The sequence below is a fragment of the Candoia aspera genome, chromosome 1 (genome assembly GCF_035149785.1).
Source record: "Candoia aspera isolate rCanAsp1 chromosome 1, rCanAsp1.hap2, whole genome shotgun sequence".
In the NCBI taxonomy this organism is placed as follows: Eukaryota; Metazoa; Chordata; class Lepidosauria; order Squamata; family Boidae; genus Candoia; species Candoia aspera.
Genome location: NC_086153.1, coordinates 21,284,751 through 21,300,362, shown reverse-complemented (window position 1 = coordinate 21,300,362; position 15,612 = coordinate 21,284,751). Strand labels below are relative to the sequence as shown.

Genomic DNA, 15,612 nt, shown 5'->3' with positions numbered 1-15,612 from the left:
GAGTGGCTGCTTGGTCTCCCTTTTTTTGCAAGTACAATTAAGTTGTTGGCTCCTGGTTTGGTTATATTGACACACTAAGCAGCATACTCTTCTCAACATTCAAATTAACCATCCAAATATTAAGTGGAAAGAACAAACATATAAAGTTACAATAGAGGTAACCTTCATAAATACTCTGCAAAAAACAAGACTTACAACTTCGACATTCAAAGCAATCTGCAGCCATTAGCCAAGGAGACTTAAAAATCCACCACTTTGAATCTTAGAGGTGAATCATACCAGCCAGTCTTAACGTAAATATCTAAACCAGCCTTGCAAATCCCGGAGCCTTCCAAATAGGATTACTGGCATTCAGATCCACATCTGGATGGTTCCCAACCAGGGAGGGAGAGAGGCAGCTAATGAAAATAATTGGGATCTTTGGCACGAAGAAACAGAAATTGATACTGAGTAATGAGTAACTGCTCTTACTCATTCAAATGGGTACTGCATGGTTTGGGAGGAAAGAACAGTGTTCTCTGCTTATTACATAATAGTTTTAAGCCTCTTTACTTGAACAAACTTTTTACTGGGGAGACCAAATGGAAAATTATTTAGAAATTCAGGCCACATATTATTAGTTATATTTCCCTGTATTTTTATGTTACTATCTGGCTTATATACAAGCTGACTTCAATTTTATAACATGATGGATGGAGTATATATTTGACTAGTTATGTTTAGTCTAGGAGAGGGGTTTTTTTTGTATGGGTTCTTTCTTCTGCACATAATTTTTAAAAATCATGGACAACCATAGAAACATTATTAACTGCCTTAGGTTGACACAGATTGTTTCCATCCATTCTGGCCTCTTCTGATGGGTCACAGTTCTCCAGAATTTCAGGCAGATGGTTTTCCAGCCTGGCTGCCTAGGATCCTTTTAAATGAACATGCCAAAAGATGAATTTGGGAGCTTCTGCAGGCAAAGCACTCGCCATTGACTGAATCCATCCCACTGAAATGCTGCATGGGAAATCCTTGGAAAGGATCCATAGAGAAGATTTAATGTGTGGCCCTAGTGCAGTGGCTAAAAGGGTTTCAACTTACAGCAGAATGGAAGGTTTCATCACTGATGTCCAGGACAGCACAGAAGGCACCAATAATCACTATTAAACACCACAGTATATTGGTGCGATGGACAAAGCCTGGGATATGCAAGGAAAAGCTAGAAAAAATTGGATTCAAGAACATACACTGATTCAGAGGACCTTAAAGATTACTATACAATTGAAACCAGGAGACTGGTGGACAAACAACTGGAAAAAAGTCATAGAACTTTGTTTTTGTACATGACGACTACAACGAGATTATTGTATGCACAGAGATGGAAAGATTCGACATTACCCACAATGGAGGAACGGTTGGTGAAAATGATGAAACTTGCTGAGATGGCTAAATTGACTTCTTTGATCAGAGAAAAGACAGTATCTATGTTTATTGCTGACTGGAAACCACTTATAGATTTTTTGTGTGAAACAGACAAAAATGAACTTACGATTTATGGTTTTGATGATTAACAGAGTAGATTATAAAAAGAAGAGAGGTATGTTGTAACTATGGAGTAAGAGGTAAACTTTTAATTGTACTTATAACTGCTGTAAAGAAAATCAGAAGCTACTTCTTTATATATATTTTCTTTTTCTTTATTTTTTCCTTTCTTGCACTTCTCTTTGATTTCTTTTTCTTTCTTTGTATTAGTTTGTGTTAGATTTTATATTCTTTTAAAAAACCTTTAATAAAATTATATTTATATCTTATCTCTTTGGAGTAGCTTGGACCTAGGCCTTGTTCTCAAAGCAGAAATGTATATCTGATCATTTCTTCTTGGCACATTTATTATTCTACCAACTGTAGAGAACATCATTTCTTAATACTCATTTTCCTGCTAAGGCAGGGAGGAGATATAGTCAGTCAAGCGAGTCCCAAAGTAAACCATTCTTAAGCCACATAAGACCATTAAGACTGAAGAGACTTTATGCAGTTTTTAGGCAAGGCTGGGTCAAGCACGTTAAGTCCTAGAACAGGACACTTTTGTAATTAAATTACAAAAGCATACAACTTCAAAAGGTTCATTCCTGCTTATACAGGTACTCATTTGTTACAGTCCTCTTGACGATAATTCAGCCTCTGCTTCTGTTCTGTTGTCAAATAGCTCGTATGGTTAAGAAGTTCTAACATTCAGATACATTCTTTGGGGCAACAAAACAAAATTAGCTCCATTGCCTACGTGACAGCCCTTTAAAAACTGAAAAGTCAAACTTCCCCTCAGAAGCCTGAGTCTTCACACACTGGTACTGCTTCACACATGCTGGTCCCCGCTGCTACTACCTATCTTTTGTGGGCACCTTACTTAAACCCACTGTGTATATGAGAGAAAGGGTTCTCACAACCTGTGCTGCCTTTCTGATGATAAAAGATCAAAAAGCAAAAAATCAAATAATTTCTATAGTATCATTTCCTGATCTTATAGCATAGAAGCTTGTGACCATTTCTTCCCACCACCATACTTATATCTATTTCTATCTATCTCTATGTATTTCTTGTTGATTTGATTTAGTGCTCTTGATAGCTAAGATGGCTTTAAATATTGATTCTGTTTTCTATGTGTTTGTTATCACTCCCAACTTTTATTCCCCTTTAGGGCCTAGAGTTATTTATAAAAATATTGAATAGGATAGATCTAAGACAAAACTCTGAAGTACTTCACTTACAATCCCTTCCAAGTTGATGTACGAATTCAACCCTCATTGTTGGGTATGGTTGCAAGGCCAGCTATGGATCCTTAAATAGCATAATCCAGTCCACAAATATATAAAAAGTAGTAATAAGTTGTTACTTTGCCCTGGTCAACTAAAAATTCCAGCATCTGAGGAAAACTGAGACGCCCTTGAAAGGCCAAGCAGAGATTGCCTGCAAAGTACCTACCCCAATATTCCCAGGACCAAATGAATACTTCCTAAGGAAATATGAACAACAGAAAAGCAACTCTTTCCTTCAGAAATATTTAATTGTGCTGATAAAATCCTAACCATTTTTTTATCACAGTGTGAAAAATGCCCTTGTCCAGCACTGCCCCACAGAAAAGGATTCAGGGCAGCTCAAGAGGCAGGATGCTACACAGCAACTAAAGCTCCCTGGAGCAGCAATTCATCATGGGAGATGATGGGCAACCCCCCCAACTTACCAGGCAGGCACTCCAAATCCTACCATACTTCACACTACACCCTGAAATGCAGCTTGGCACCAATGCATAGGTCAGAAACGGCAGTCCCAGTTGCCAGGGGACAGCCCTAGCAGGGCAGTTTGCCTCCCTGGCACTGGAGGTGGGGAGTCCAATATCCCCTCCTCAAGTTGGGTTTTGACAAGGATACAATGGCTGGCTTCAAAAACAAGATGCCAAGGATGGAGGGAATAACAACGACTGGGGACAAAGACTGCTGATTGGCAACATTCATCCATCTTCTTTTCCTCCACTGCTGTGGGAAGACAGGCTAAACAAAGAACTGCTCTGCTGTTGGAGAAGGGGAAGCTGTTCCTTGGGCCCAAAGAGGCTGAGCTAAAGTCTCTCTCCTTCCTTCAAACCAGCCCCTTGCAAGGTCTGAGTATGCCCGTGGCCATGTTCCCTGAGATTTATGACTCTGAAGCAGGCGTTCAGGCACCCTCACCAGAGAAGAAACTGCACAGTGTCGCAATCGGAGAGGGAGCTCTTTGTCCAGAGTCCAAATGATTGGTAATTCAGGCCTGGGCAGGGTGTGTCTGGAATGGTTGCTGGAAGTAGGGACTGCGCTGTGACTGGAAACTAAACTCTGATGGAGGGAAGAGAAAGTGAGGTTAGAAAGGAAGGCGTAAGACATAAAGCTTTATAGCAAGCTTGTCTACTAGAATGGAAGACCATGGGCAGAAAATGTATTGGGCTCAGGAAATGTCTGCTGTTGGTCTGTGCACAGCATTCATGATCTGGAAAATGCCTCTCCTTCTTCTGAATAGTGTCTTCCAGTGCTAACAAGTTGACCAGTCACCAAAGTAGAAGAAAAGAAACTAAGAGAGAGCCAAAACAACTATGGACATATAAAATAAGACAGTTGTTAAGAGTGGCCTTAGCATTAGAGACTCATCCAGAGCAGCATTCCCATCCAAGCAGACATCAATATCGTTACTAAGAGGAATAACCACATCTGCTGCAGTCATTCTTGGTCCATGGCTCCCCAGTCTTCTTCTTCACCCATCTCCATGTGCAGAGTCAGCTGCATCATTCATGCAGATAAATCTCAGGCACTGTAACTATCACTTTGTGAACTGGGCAACAACTAGCCAACTCAGTCTATCCACATGCCCTTTGCTTGGCAAGGGATTTGTTCCCTAACTCAAGGCTTGTGTATTCAACAAGCCCAGTCATTAGTAAGTTTCTGAGTGTACATCCTTGCAGCATTAGTACAGAAAGCAGTATCATCCTATTCCATAGCAGATTTAACCCACCAGCCCTTTCACAGATGAGTAATATTCTAGAAAAACCTCATCCTTGGTGTGAAAAGATCCTGGATCTAGCCAAGGGTGAATTACATTTCAGAAAAGAGAGGGGGTTCCGCTCAAGGGACAGCTACACAGCAGCAGATGGTGAGGAAAAGGGCCACAAACCCGAGTAGCTCAAAGCTTCTTTTACACTCTTCTGAATCCAGTCACCAGTTGCAAGAGCCACCTGCAGCTTCCCCATGACTTTCCCACCCCGCACCAGTGATCTTGCCCTGCTTACGAGGTCATGGCTTGCGGGACTGATTCTCATCTGTAGTATGTAATGCTGCATTTGCTGTGGGCTGCATTCGGATGGCATCACCACCTTGGGAAGAAGCACAGTACATCACATCCATGAGCAGCAGCTTCACTGCATTTGGGGCAGAGGAACAGGGGAAATGCACAGCTCTTCTACATTCTAAAACAGTAATTCTTTGCCTATGCCCTAGATCTGAGATGGGCTACCTTCCAGGGGGAGGGGAGAGGGACTGAACTTAATAGGATAGAGGGGGCTGAGGGCGTCCTTGGGTTCTTCTGTTTTTAAAAACTGGTGTTAAGCTTATGTTAAGGTTGGTGTGTGCAACTTCCATTGGCTCAAGGGCCATGCTGGAACTTTGCACAGCATGGTGAGCTTTACCAGATGTAGGTAAAGCCACAACCCTAAGTTCTTTGCATTTCTTAAGGGGTGAAATGCTGACTCACACTTCTGCTCTTCATTTAGCTCCCTTAAATTCCCCAAATTCCAAAAATAATTGAATCACACAGTTGTGGAGTTGGAAGAGACCACATGGATCATCTAGTCCAACCCTCTGCTATGTGCAGGAAAACCAATTAAACTGTCTTTGAGAGATGACTATCCAGCCTCTTCTTAAAAACCTTCAGGGATGGCAAACCCACAATGTCAGTAGCCTGTTGCACTGTTGTTCAGATTTTACCTCCCAGTAGTATTTCCTTAAATAAAAAAAACCAAGCTAATGTTTTTAATCCATACATTCTGAGGAGATACAAAGAGCATGAGCTTTATGTTGTATTTGTTGCATCTCTGTTTTAATGCAGATACGTTTTTGTGTGTTTCCTGTTCAAATCACTGGAAAATAGTGCTGACCAAGTTTGGGTCAGGAGTGTATGTCATTTTCAGCTATAGGAAGCATAGTCTGTGTGGAATCTTCCCACTTTTCCTATTGGGTAGTTGATCAGAAAACCAGCAGAAATACTGATTTCATCCTGCTATTAATTGAAGAAGCCAAATAATTTGTTCCAGCCAGCTAATTACTTGATCTGCTGGAGATCAGATGCTGGTTTAACACAGCTAACAGGAAATCAGTAGCTTGCAAGAGGCCCCTGGAAGGCAGAAGATGAGGGAGCAAAAGGGTAGAGCTCATGTGAACATGCTCTATGCATGTGAAGAGACACAGAGGCAGTATCTGGCATACCCTAGAAAGAGCTGTACGTGCCAGAATCTCTACTATCATTTCCCTTGGCTCTGGGGGTCAGCAAGTGTGTGAAACTGAACTCCACCTTCATCCCAGTGTTTGCCTTAACAATCTCACCATCCTCTGCACGGATCTGGGCCTCCAAGTCTTCAGGATTGACATACTTGTAGGATTCATCATCTTCAGGTGGGCGGCATTTCCCACAACAGAAGCAGCAGCAGCAGCAGCAACAGCAACAAGTAAAGATGCCACAGCATGCCGCCAGTGCCTGGAGAAGGGGTACAGGTGACAAACATAGCCTCCCCTTAAGACTAGTCAATAACAGACACTCATGGTCTTAGACCAAAAGCTGCAACTGCTGGCTTCTGGACTGTACCATGGGGAAAGGAAAGAGGCTGTTCTGTGAGCTACCTACCTTGAACCACCACTTGGACATGAGGAAATAATACTTCACACTTTCCTCCCCAAACTGCTCAGACACATAGAGTCCCATGGAGCCATATTCATCATAGAGACGCCGCTTGTTCTCATCACTGAGAATTACATTGGCATTGTTGATCTCCTTGAACTTCTCTGCTGCTTCAGGATTATCAGGATTCTTATCTGGGTGATATTTTAATGCCAGTTTCCTGGGGAGAAGGGGGTGGGAATATATATTTAAGCCATGTTAGCAAATGTCATCCACAGTGTTAACACTGAAGATTATGAGCCATCGAAGCTCAGGGAAGTCAACAGCTCCTTCTACAGTAAGCACTATTGACTTGGCTCCACAGTCTCCCATTCTGCTCCTAGCAAGACCAGTAGCAGGCCACAGAGAGGGGCTGTAGACAAACAACTTAGAAAAAAGTATCTTAGGTAACAGCAGAGTCCTCAAATACCATCACTAGACAGCACAGGCAGACAGTCTAGATCAAGGGTTTCTCAACTTTGGCAACTTTACCTCCTGTCTGGACCACTGCAATGTACTCTACATGGGACTGTCCTTAAAGAGCATTCAGAAGCTTCAACTGGTGCAGAATGCGGCAACACAAGTAGTAAATAGTGCCAGTTATTCGGTGCATGTAATACCTCTACTCTGTGAGCTATATTGGTTGCCAATGTGCTTCCAGGTGCAATTCAAGGTGCTGGTTGTCACCTTTAAAGCCCTTCATGACTTGAAACAAGATTACTTGAGGGACCATCTCTCCCCAGTTGTTTCTACCCATCCGATCTGGTCAGGCAGGATGGGCATGCTTCAGGTCCCGTTGGCTAAGGAATACCAGTTGGTGGGGCATAGAAGACACGCCTTTTCTGCCATAGCACCCACCCTGTGGAACATTCTCCCTCTGGAAATAAGGATGGCCCCAACCCTGTTGGTTTTTGTAAGTCCTTAAAGACCTGGCTCTGTGGTCATGACTTCAGAGGCCTTTTATGGCTGTGGCGTGTAGGAAGATCATACGTTTGATAGCCCAGGACTACTAGATTAAAGACTACCCTGCAGCAGTCCAGCCCGTAGAATCATATAACATGTCTCAAGATATAATCCAGATTGAGGAGAGTAGCAGGTAATGCATTTTCTGCATCCCAGAAACTTGAATTCTATTTGACACCACTTAACCAAGGGTATAATGGTCAATTCTGTAAATATGCCCAAAAGCTTTAGCAATGCTAGCCTGTTAAAGGGCTGTCAGAGGAGGGAGAGCTCTGGTGTTAGATGATGAGACTGGAAGTTCCCCCATTCTAGCAGCCTGCTTGGGCACAGAAGGAGGCAAAGCACTCTATTCCTCTGTTTGTGACAACCTGTTCATTGTTTTATATGCAGTTTCTGGTTGCCTCCAACTAGCACAAGAACCAAAGCAAAGGGACTCCTGTGAAGTCAAACATCTTGGACATAAGGAAGGCTAACTTAAAACTCAATCTGAGAAAGACAACAGAACAGGTACTCTACCTGTATGCTTTCTTGATGTCTTCTGAGGAAGCACCCTTTTCCAAGCCCAGGATGTGATATAAACTCTCCCCAGCCCGAGACATCTTCCTCTGTGGCCGGCCACCTTCCGCCATCTTGTTCTAAATTAAGTAGCAACACAAGGGGCTGAGCAATAGCACAGAAGTGGAGGGGGATCATTGTAGGAGAGAGGAAATGCCTATAGGTCAGAATGTCTCTTGCTGCACAGGGGTGCAGATAACCTCTACCTCTACATCCCACTGTGAAGGAAGCAGAATCTGGGTAGTATTCAGGGAATGCATCTTGTACTGTGGAGAACTCTTGCTCATTTCCTTTGCTTGAGGATTATATCTTAGTCCGCTAAAAGGATGAGCAAAGAGATGTAACAGAACCTAATTTATATAACAGAACCTAACTCTGTGGTCCTTAGTAAACTGACCTGGTATGAGGAGGAAAAAAAATGGGGGGGGGAGTTGCCAGGTAAACAGCCACCTTATTCATCACAAAGGGAAGGAAAATGTGGAGCAACAACAGACACCATGCCAGGTTTTGCCCTGCTGCTGCTGGTACAAAGCACCTCATGCCAATAGGACCGAGGATACGTTTTGCCCTCCCTCTTTGGTAAGTGAAGAGTTTGAGTTTGTGAAGCCACAAAGCCTTGTGCATTTTGAGTCCCCTCTCATACAACTACAGGGATAGAAACCTTCAGTTCACTGCCTAATCCTCAAATAAGGCCCCAGCTCCTCTTAGTGCTTTGAGTCTGCTTGTCCATAGAACCAGATGACAAAATTGGGCAGGCTTCAGCTTTGGCCATACCATCTGGCTCATACAGAGGGAGAAGAAAAAGGAATCCAGGTTCTAGCCTTGGTCTTTCAGCCTCAGTTAAACTGGCTCAATTGAGAGAATAGGGACATGGCCATCTGGGTCAACAGAAGCAGCTAGGGCAATGGTTATTATTTGGGGCCAAAATTAATATTGTTTTAGTGGAAACTTCAGGACCATGGGGCTCAGCTTTTCTCCAAGCAGCCTGGTGCAGCTTCACCTGTCTACTTTAAATCAGAGGATTTTCCTCTAAGCCCAGCCTCTCTCTCTTAGTACACAGCAAGGCCCTCTTGTTGTGCTACCAGGCCAGCAAAGTTAAGACAGCCTGAGCAGGCTCTGCAAGACTGAATGTTTTAGTCAGATTAATCCAAAAAGGCTGAGTCATTCCATTTGAAATGCCAATAGAATGAGGCCATCCCGCACCTGACTGCCAGGCATAGGTTGGGTGACTTTTGTACCTAGTCGCCAAGACTGAACTCTGCTAGCAGTTCTTGGCCAACAGGACAGTGAACAGTGAGCACTCCCTGAACAGAAATTAAGGAAAGTTCCTATTATTTGACTTCCTAAGCAAGGGTTGCACCATGTATCTCCAGCAACTTTGAATACATTGAAAGTTTGAGCCAACTGTATGAAACCTTGGTGCTATGGTTCCAAAAGCTTGTGGGGAGATGATATCAGGATCTGCAGGTTACAAGGTTTCTGACTGACTTCATTTCCAGAACAGCTCCAGTTTCAAAACAGAGAAAAGGAGGAAGTGCTCCTTTAGGTCCATCCTGTGTGTCTTTTCAACCTCTCAAGAGCTCACTTTATCTTAACAACCTTACAAGAAAAGACACAGCACCTCAATTTGCTCCCTGCCGACACAAAGAAAAACACAAATTGCAATGTGACAAGGCATGTGCTGTTTTGGAGGCTTTAATGTGTCCTGAACAGATAGAAGCAACCCTGTCACTTCAGGGGCCCTAGCCAGGACAAGATGGCATTATCGTCATCATCATCACCACACTATTGCATGAGATTCTCCACACAAGGCTATGGAGCTTCCTTCCTTCCTCCCTCTCTCTCCTCTTTTATGCTGGAGCAAAGCTAATATAAACCTTATTGCCACCTACTGGACTAAAAAACCCCACAGTTTTACTTAATAAAAGTGTACATTACAGAAGATCACAGCGATGAGAACTCTTACAAATCCCAAAAACAGAGACATAAAAAGCTGCACTCAGCATTCCAAATTTTATTTCTCTAAAGCTACCTGAATAAACAGCGGTGTCCTCAATAACAATTCAAGTGTCCTAACAGCCAGGAAACACGCTGAGACAAGGAACTGGTCTCTAATGTTTATTGCTAGTACATAACAGGAATCCTAACAAACTGAAGAAGCGTGGGAAAAACCCAGACATATAAACCCCAAAGGTTAAGGCGGTCCCGATCTGTGTCTCTTTGAATGGCTGACCAATTCCTCAGTGCTACGCATGCGCTTAACAGTCTGGATGGGAGCCCCCTGCTCGCCATCCTTACTCATGACATCAAGAGTCTTACTTTTGCATTCCACATGCCAAAAACATTTCCTGCCTCCCGCCAAACAGTTCACATTTACTCCTGGAGAAGGCGTTGTCTATTCAGGAAATAAAATATCTGGTTTCTACATCTAGACTGAACTGGAAACTTAAGTTTCTAGCACCTAACCAAATTTGCTAGGTTGCACCTAAACAATAGCAAGTTCTCACCATGTGGGGATTCTGCAAATCACCACTTTCCAAAATCATTACATTCTCAGTATTATTCACAAATGGTTTAATCCAAAACTCTGACAAAACAGCAATCTCTCCACAAGGTATTTTCTTCCATTATTCCCTGTATAAGATTGCAAAGAACAGAAATAAACACTTCATAAACCAATCTTAAATTATCTAAATGGTGGCCAATTTACCTAATATTGTAAAAATTCTGAAACAGATCCATATGCTTGATAGCTGTATTTCTTAACAGGACAAATTAATCCTCAACAAAACATCAATCATTCTTTTATCAATCCCCTTGGTTTGACAAGAAGACGGGATACACCAGAGCAGCTGAATCATTTATTTCCTTTCCTCCTGGTACTACCCAACTGAATCAGAAATTCCATGATTAACCTGCATGTTCTGGATATCCCAAATGGATTAGTTATTACACAGCCTTTATAACTGGACTGTGGTTACCTTCAAGATTGTAGTTACAGATTAGAAAGGCTTGTCCATTACCGTGATCACCACACTGACTCCAGCATAATGCTGGTTTATGTCCAATATTTTGGTAGCAAAAGAGGCAGAGGCTTGACTCAAAAGAGGTTTTAAAATGGATGAGCTATAAAACTCTTGTCCTTAAAGTAAATTACATAGCACTGGATGGTCTCAGGTGCCTGTTCTCCTGGACAACCTGCTTTGCTGGCTCAATCTCCAGCCAAGAACCATTTAAATTATGCTCCAAGGCAAAAATTATGGTACAGTTTTCAAACTTACGTTCCATGGCAGTTCCATGAGAGGTTAAGGGCAATATAAATTTATTTGAGCAGCCAATTTTCTGTCATTGGAGTTTTGCTTCTTGATCAGGGTTCTGGGAATTTTTTTTTAAACAGGTCCCATGGCCTAAAGAAGTTTGAAAACCCCAGATTTAAGGGACTCCTCTGCCGCCTCACTACAGTATGTTAATTTTCCCAGTTTCCAGCTTTGATTCAAGGTGATTCCTGTATTTATGGCCTGATAGTACCTCATCTCCTCCTTGCATGGCACCCATTTTCACAATACCTGCCATGTTTAATCCGTTCTTTTAGCTGCAAAGGTCTAACATTTTCACACTTTCGCAACAGTCAGCCATGGATGTGAAAACCAGCCGTCTTTCCTTCTTCCTGGGAATCTATCCCCATAATTCCCCATCCTTCTACAAGCCTGGGTTTTCTCAGTTTCGTCCTGGGTCCGCCTCTCCTCCCTCCACAGTCCTATCGTTTGAAAGTCTATTGTTACTTTTTACCTACAGAAGCCGCCGCCGCCGTCACTCCTTCGCGCAGCGCTCGCCTTAATCTCTTGGGCCTGTCAGTTTACTTCCAGAAAACCCTACTATTTCCGCCGTCAATGCCCACTAACTTCCCGTCAGAGTTTGCAACTCCCTAAAACTGCAAGGCGCGCGTCTCGCGTCGGACACGGAAAAAATAAAGCAGGCGAGCAGCCCTTCCCTCACGGAGGTTCAGATAGGCCTAGGGCGCAAAGCCGCGGGACGCTCAAGCCACGTCTCCCTCCGCCACTCGCTGGTTACCCCCCGACAGGCCCTCCCGCCAACCCACCTACTGTTGGCTCGCTTGTTCAGCTCCCAGAAAGTGACCGGCCGACCGGCCTCCAGGGTGCTCACTGCGCAAACGCGGAAGTGTTTAGATTAAAGACCAGCAAATCGTGAATGTGCGCAGCACGGTGGTAGAGGGAAGTTACTGGAGTTCATGTTAAAGAGTTCGGTAAGAAACTCACACAATCCACACGTTTCTGAGGTCTTTTGAGATCTTTTCTCTCTCTCCTGCTTCCTGAAATAGAGAGGGACAGATGGAACTGCTTTGGGTGGCTTTGCGCTTTGTTACAAGATACCATAGGTATTTGAGTTTGGCTGACTGCAGTGTGTGAACTCAACCAATTATTTATTCAGCCATGGTTAAAACCCCGGTTTGGCACTATGTATGAACAATCAAAACTAGCAGTCTTGAGATTTGACAGATTGTAATCCAGACAGGATGAACTTCCAGTTTACTCCAACTTTTCTAGATTTACAACTTTGTAGGGAGCCCTGTAATACTGCTGAATAGCAACATTTATTACTTCAAGTTAGAGATCTCCGCAGGTAAAAGAGACCAGTCACAAACCAAAGGAAACAATTATCTGCAATAAACTATAAGCGTAGGTATGTTGCTTGGGATCAAAGCATGAAGTTAAACCATCTTCACTGTTGTGGATTCAGTCTGAAGAAGAAACACAACACTGAGGAGAAGGACCATGTTTATTGCAAGAATCGTTGGGCGGCTGCTTTACAAGAAAGAGGAACCCTGAACAATAGAAAAGCAAAGGTTTTTATAGAAGTTAAGGCGGGAAATCCCAGGGATCTTCTTGGCTGGGCAGTTTGGGGTAGCTAGGCAGGTCTTTATCAGTGTACCTGGGGTTATTTCTATTGTTAGGCAAAATGGGCCTTTCAGCAGAGCTGGGACAGTCCATTGTGAAGGAGGTGGAATGTTGAGGTCATCAGCTGATGGAAGGTTGGGGTTTCTCCAGGTTGCAATTCCCTTGTAAGGGTTACCTTTCTGGCTGTACTGTGAGCTGGGGAGGTGTCTATTCTTTGGGATAGATAGGATTGCAGGGGGGCTTTGTCTGGAGCAGGGAGGGTCAATTTGGGTCTGATGGGCTTAGGCCGAGAGGAACTGGGTTTGACCTTTCTCATATCTGGGGGGTGGGGGAAGGTGCAGTCTCCGTTTTGTTTGTTTGGTTTGTTTTCTCCACTACAACTGTTCACCCACAGCAACTGCTATCAGATTACCGTTGAATCTGGAAATTTCATTTAGCCATCATGATAGAGCCAATCTGCATGATTGAAACAATTTTTTTTCTAAATATGATTTTTTAATTATTTTTAAAAACTTTTTAATGACTGGTTTTCTAATATATTGTTTTATATCTTGTTGTAAGCCACCCAGAGTCACTTTTTGTGATATGGGAGGCCATATAAATTTGATATATAAGTGAATATATAAATATATAAACCAGTGGCCATTACCAGCTTGTTCAGTTATTACTTCATTAAAAGGCATCCTTCAGTTATGAATTGCAGTCAAAGGGTTTTTTTTTTAAGGAACTTTGGCTTCAGAGCAAAAGATTATTCTGCTCATTGAAGAAATTACTGACCAGGTCTCCATATAGCACTAAACTATGTATTGATCAGTCATGGCTTACTAAATTGGTTGGGGTTGAACACTATCATTAATCAACGTGTAACAAATTACAATAGACAAAGCCAAAACCTTTAGACAAAGCCAAAACCAAGCAAATCACAATGCAACTGTTGTTTGTTTATTATTTATTTTGTTGTTGTTATTTATTTATTTATTAAATTTATATCACCGCCCATCTCCCCCAATGGGGCTCTGGGCAGTTTAGTTATCTATTTACAAATATTTGTATGCCATCTATTTTCATGATTCTAGCATATTGAACAAACTAGGCCAGTACACTATTGATCTTGTTTGCTAAAGAAAAGGCCAATTCTCATCCCAGGTCTGATGTTGGATTGTCCCTAACTAAATTAGACCGATTAGCGTGGCTCAGGAATTCATGTCCTCCATGACAGCCTGGATTTCTTAGTTGATATATGCCTAATGCATAGTTAGCCACATGCTTTATCCAGTTTCCACCTCAGAGAAATAGCTTGTAACCTGAAGGTAGAGAACTTTGTCAAGGTCAGATCACTTTCTGGTTCACTTGTAGCTTATCAGTATCACTGACTTCTCAAGGAGGATGGATGATTTGCTCAAGGCACCTTATGGATCTGCTGTTTTCAATGGCTGCCTGGGGATTATCCCATAAAATGCTGGGCAATTCCATCGCAAGACTTGTCAGTCTCTAGAATGTGATTATGAGGAAGTCAGATGCGATTGCCCCCAAGTGGCCTCTCTCAGACTGCAGACCCTGGAAGGCTCCATGTTTTACTGAGTAGCTCTGGGATATGAAGCAGCAGAAGTGATACTCTGAACAATGGAGTATGATTAAACATACATATAGGCTTGCCCTATATTGTAGTGGTAAGAGCAGTCAAGTGCCAGTACTTCTCCACTCACTGCTATGGCAGAATGCCATCTGATGGCATTAAGATACCCCATACCCTATGGGAAAGAATGGATGGTGGCCAGTATCTCTTCCAAGATGCTTTGACATGTTTGCATGCCATGTGCTGATGAAGTCACTTGTTTTACATTGGCAGAAACAAGTGGCATAGCTGGGACATCTTGTGGGGTTACCTTGGTTTCTTTAGATCTTGTGGACAAGATTCTTAGCAGCAGCAGCTGTGTTACCTGTGGGATGGACCTATGCTCCACCTGGTTTTTTAGGTAGCTAAGGTGTGTGTGAGAGGTGGTAAATACCTCAGAGGAGAATTTACCTTGTCTTGAAAACAACAGTGGTGAACCTGTGCTCCACCTCCCCCCTTATGAAGACATCACCTTTTGATCTGAAAGTCTCTTCTTTTTTGGAGAAGGTTATAGAGGTTACATCTGCAAATAATCTTGAAGCGGACTGTCTTAGTCCTTTGATTCCAGATTTGGGCATGGGATTGAAAATGCATTTGTTGCTCCAGTGAATTACCTCTGTCTGGACTTGAATAGAGGGAGTGTTGCCTTCCTGGCCCAGTTCAGTGGCATTTTATACCACTGACCATGAAGTCCTTCTGGACTAGAAGGGGTGGGATTTGGGGACATTGTTTTGCAATGGTTTTGCTCCTACTGAACAAGCAGATTCTGCCAATGGCAATCTAGTAACCAAGTGCTTGTCCTTCTCTCCCCAATCCACCAAACCTTGGACATCAGCAGCCATGCTAGATGCCACTGAGTTGAGCTGATCACTGAACAACAGCACAATAGCTCACCCTGGCTCTAATTATAACCTGTAGCTCTTCCAAGGATGTTCTATAATTCAGTTCTATTGCATGATTTAAGGAAGTATTTATTCTGATACTATTATGATTCTTCCAATCTTTTTCTTAATTTAAATAGACTGAGCAAATAGGATACAAATGATGATATCCCTGTATTTCCCTCTCTTCACCTGAAAGACATATAAAATACATCCAAATAAGAGATCCCCAATATAAAGAGACACAACCAAG

The 15,612-nt window shown here is 42.7% G+C and overlaps 1 protein-coding gene across 4 annotated transcripts; it reads right to left on the bottom strand.

The window, feature by feature from the left end:
• Nucleotides 1-2,008: 2,008 nt before the first annotated feature.
• On the bottom strand, nt 2,009-12,134 carry DNAJC5G (DnaJ heat shock protein family (Hsp40) member C5 gamma). 4 transcript variants are annotated; one of them, XM_063299743.1, is made up of 5 exons: nt 12,051-12,134; nt 7,909-8,027; nt 6,397-6,610; nt 6,099-6,249; nt 2,009-4,873 (listed from the first exon to the last, which is right to left on the bottom strand). In XM_063299743.1, exons 2-5 carry the CDS (start codon nt 8,019-8,021, stop codon nt 4,794-4,796), a joined length of 558 nt encoding a protein of 185 aa, XP_063155813.1. In that variant the 5' UTR covers nt 8,022-8,027; nt 12,051-12,134; the 3' UTR covers nt 2,009-4,793. The 4 variants fall into 4 exon arrangements, with proteins under 4 accessions (XP_063155813.1, XP_063155822.1, XP_063155832.1 ...); XM_063299752.1 differs by lacking the exon at nt 12,051-12,134 and adding an exon at nt 11,730-12,033; XM_063299762.1 differs by lacking the exon at nt 12,051-12,134 and adding an exon at nt 11,737-12,033.
• Between the last annotated feature and the right edge of the window lie 3,478 nt (nt 12,135-15,612).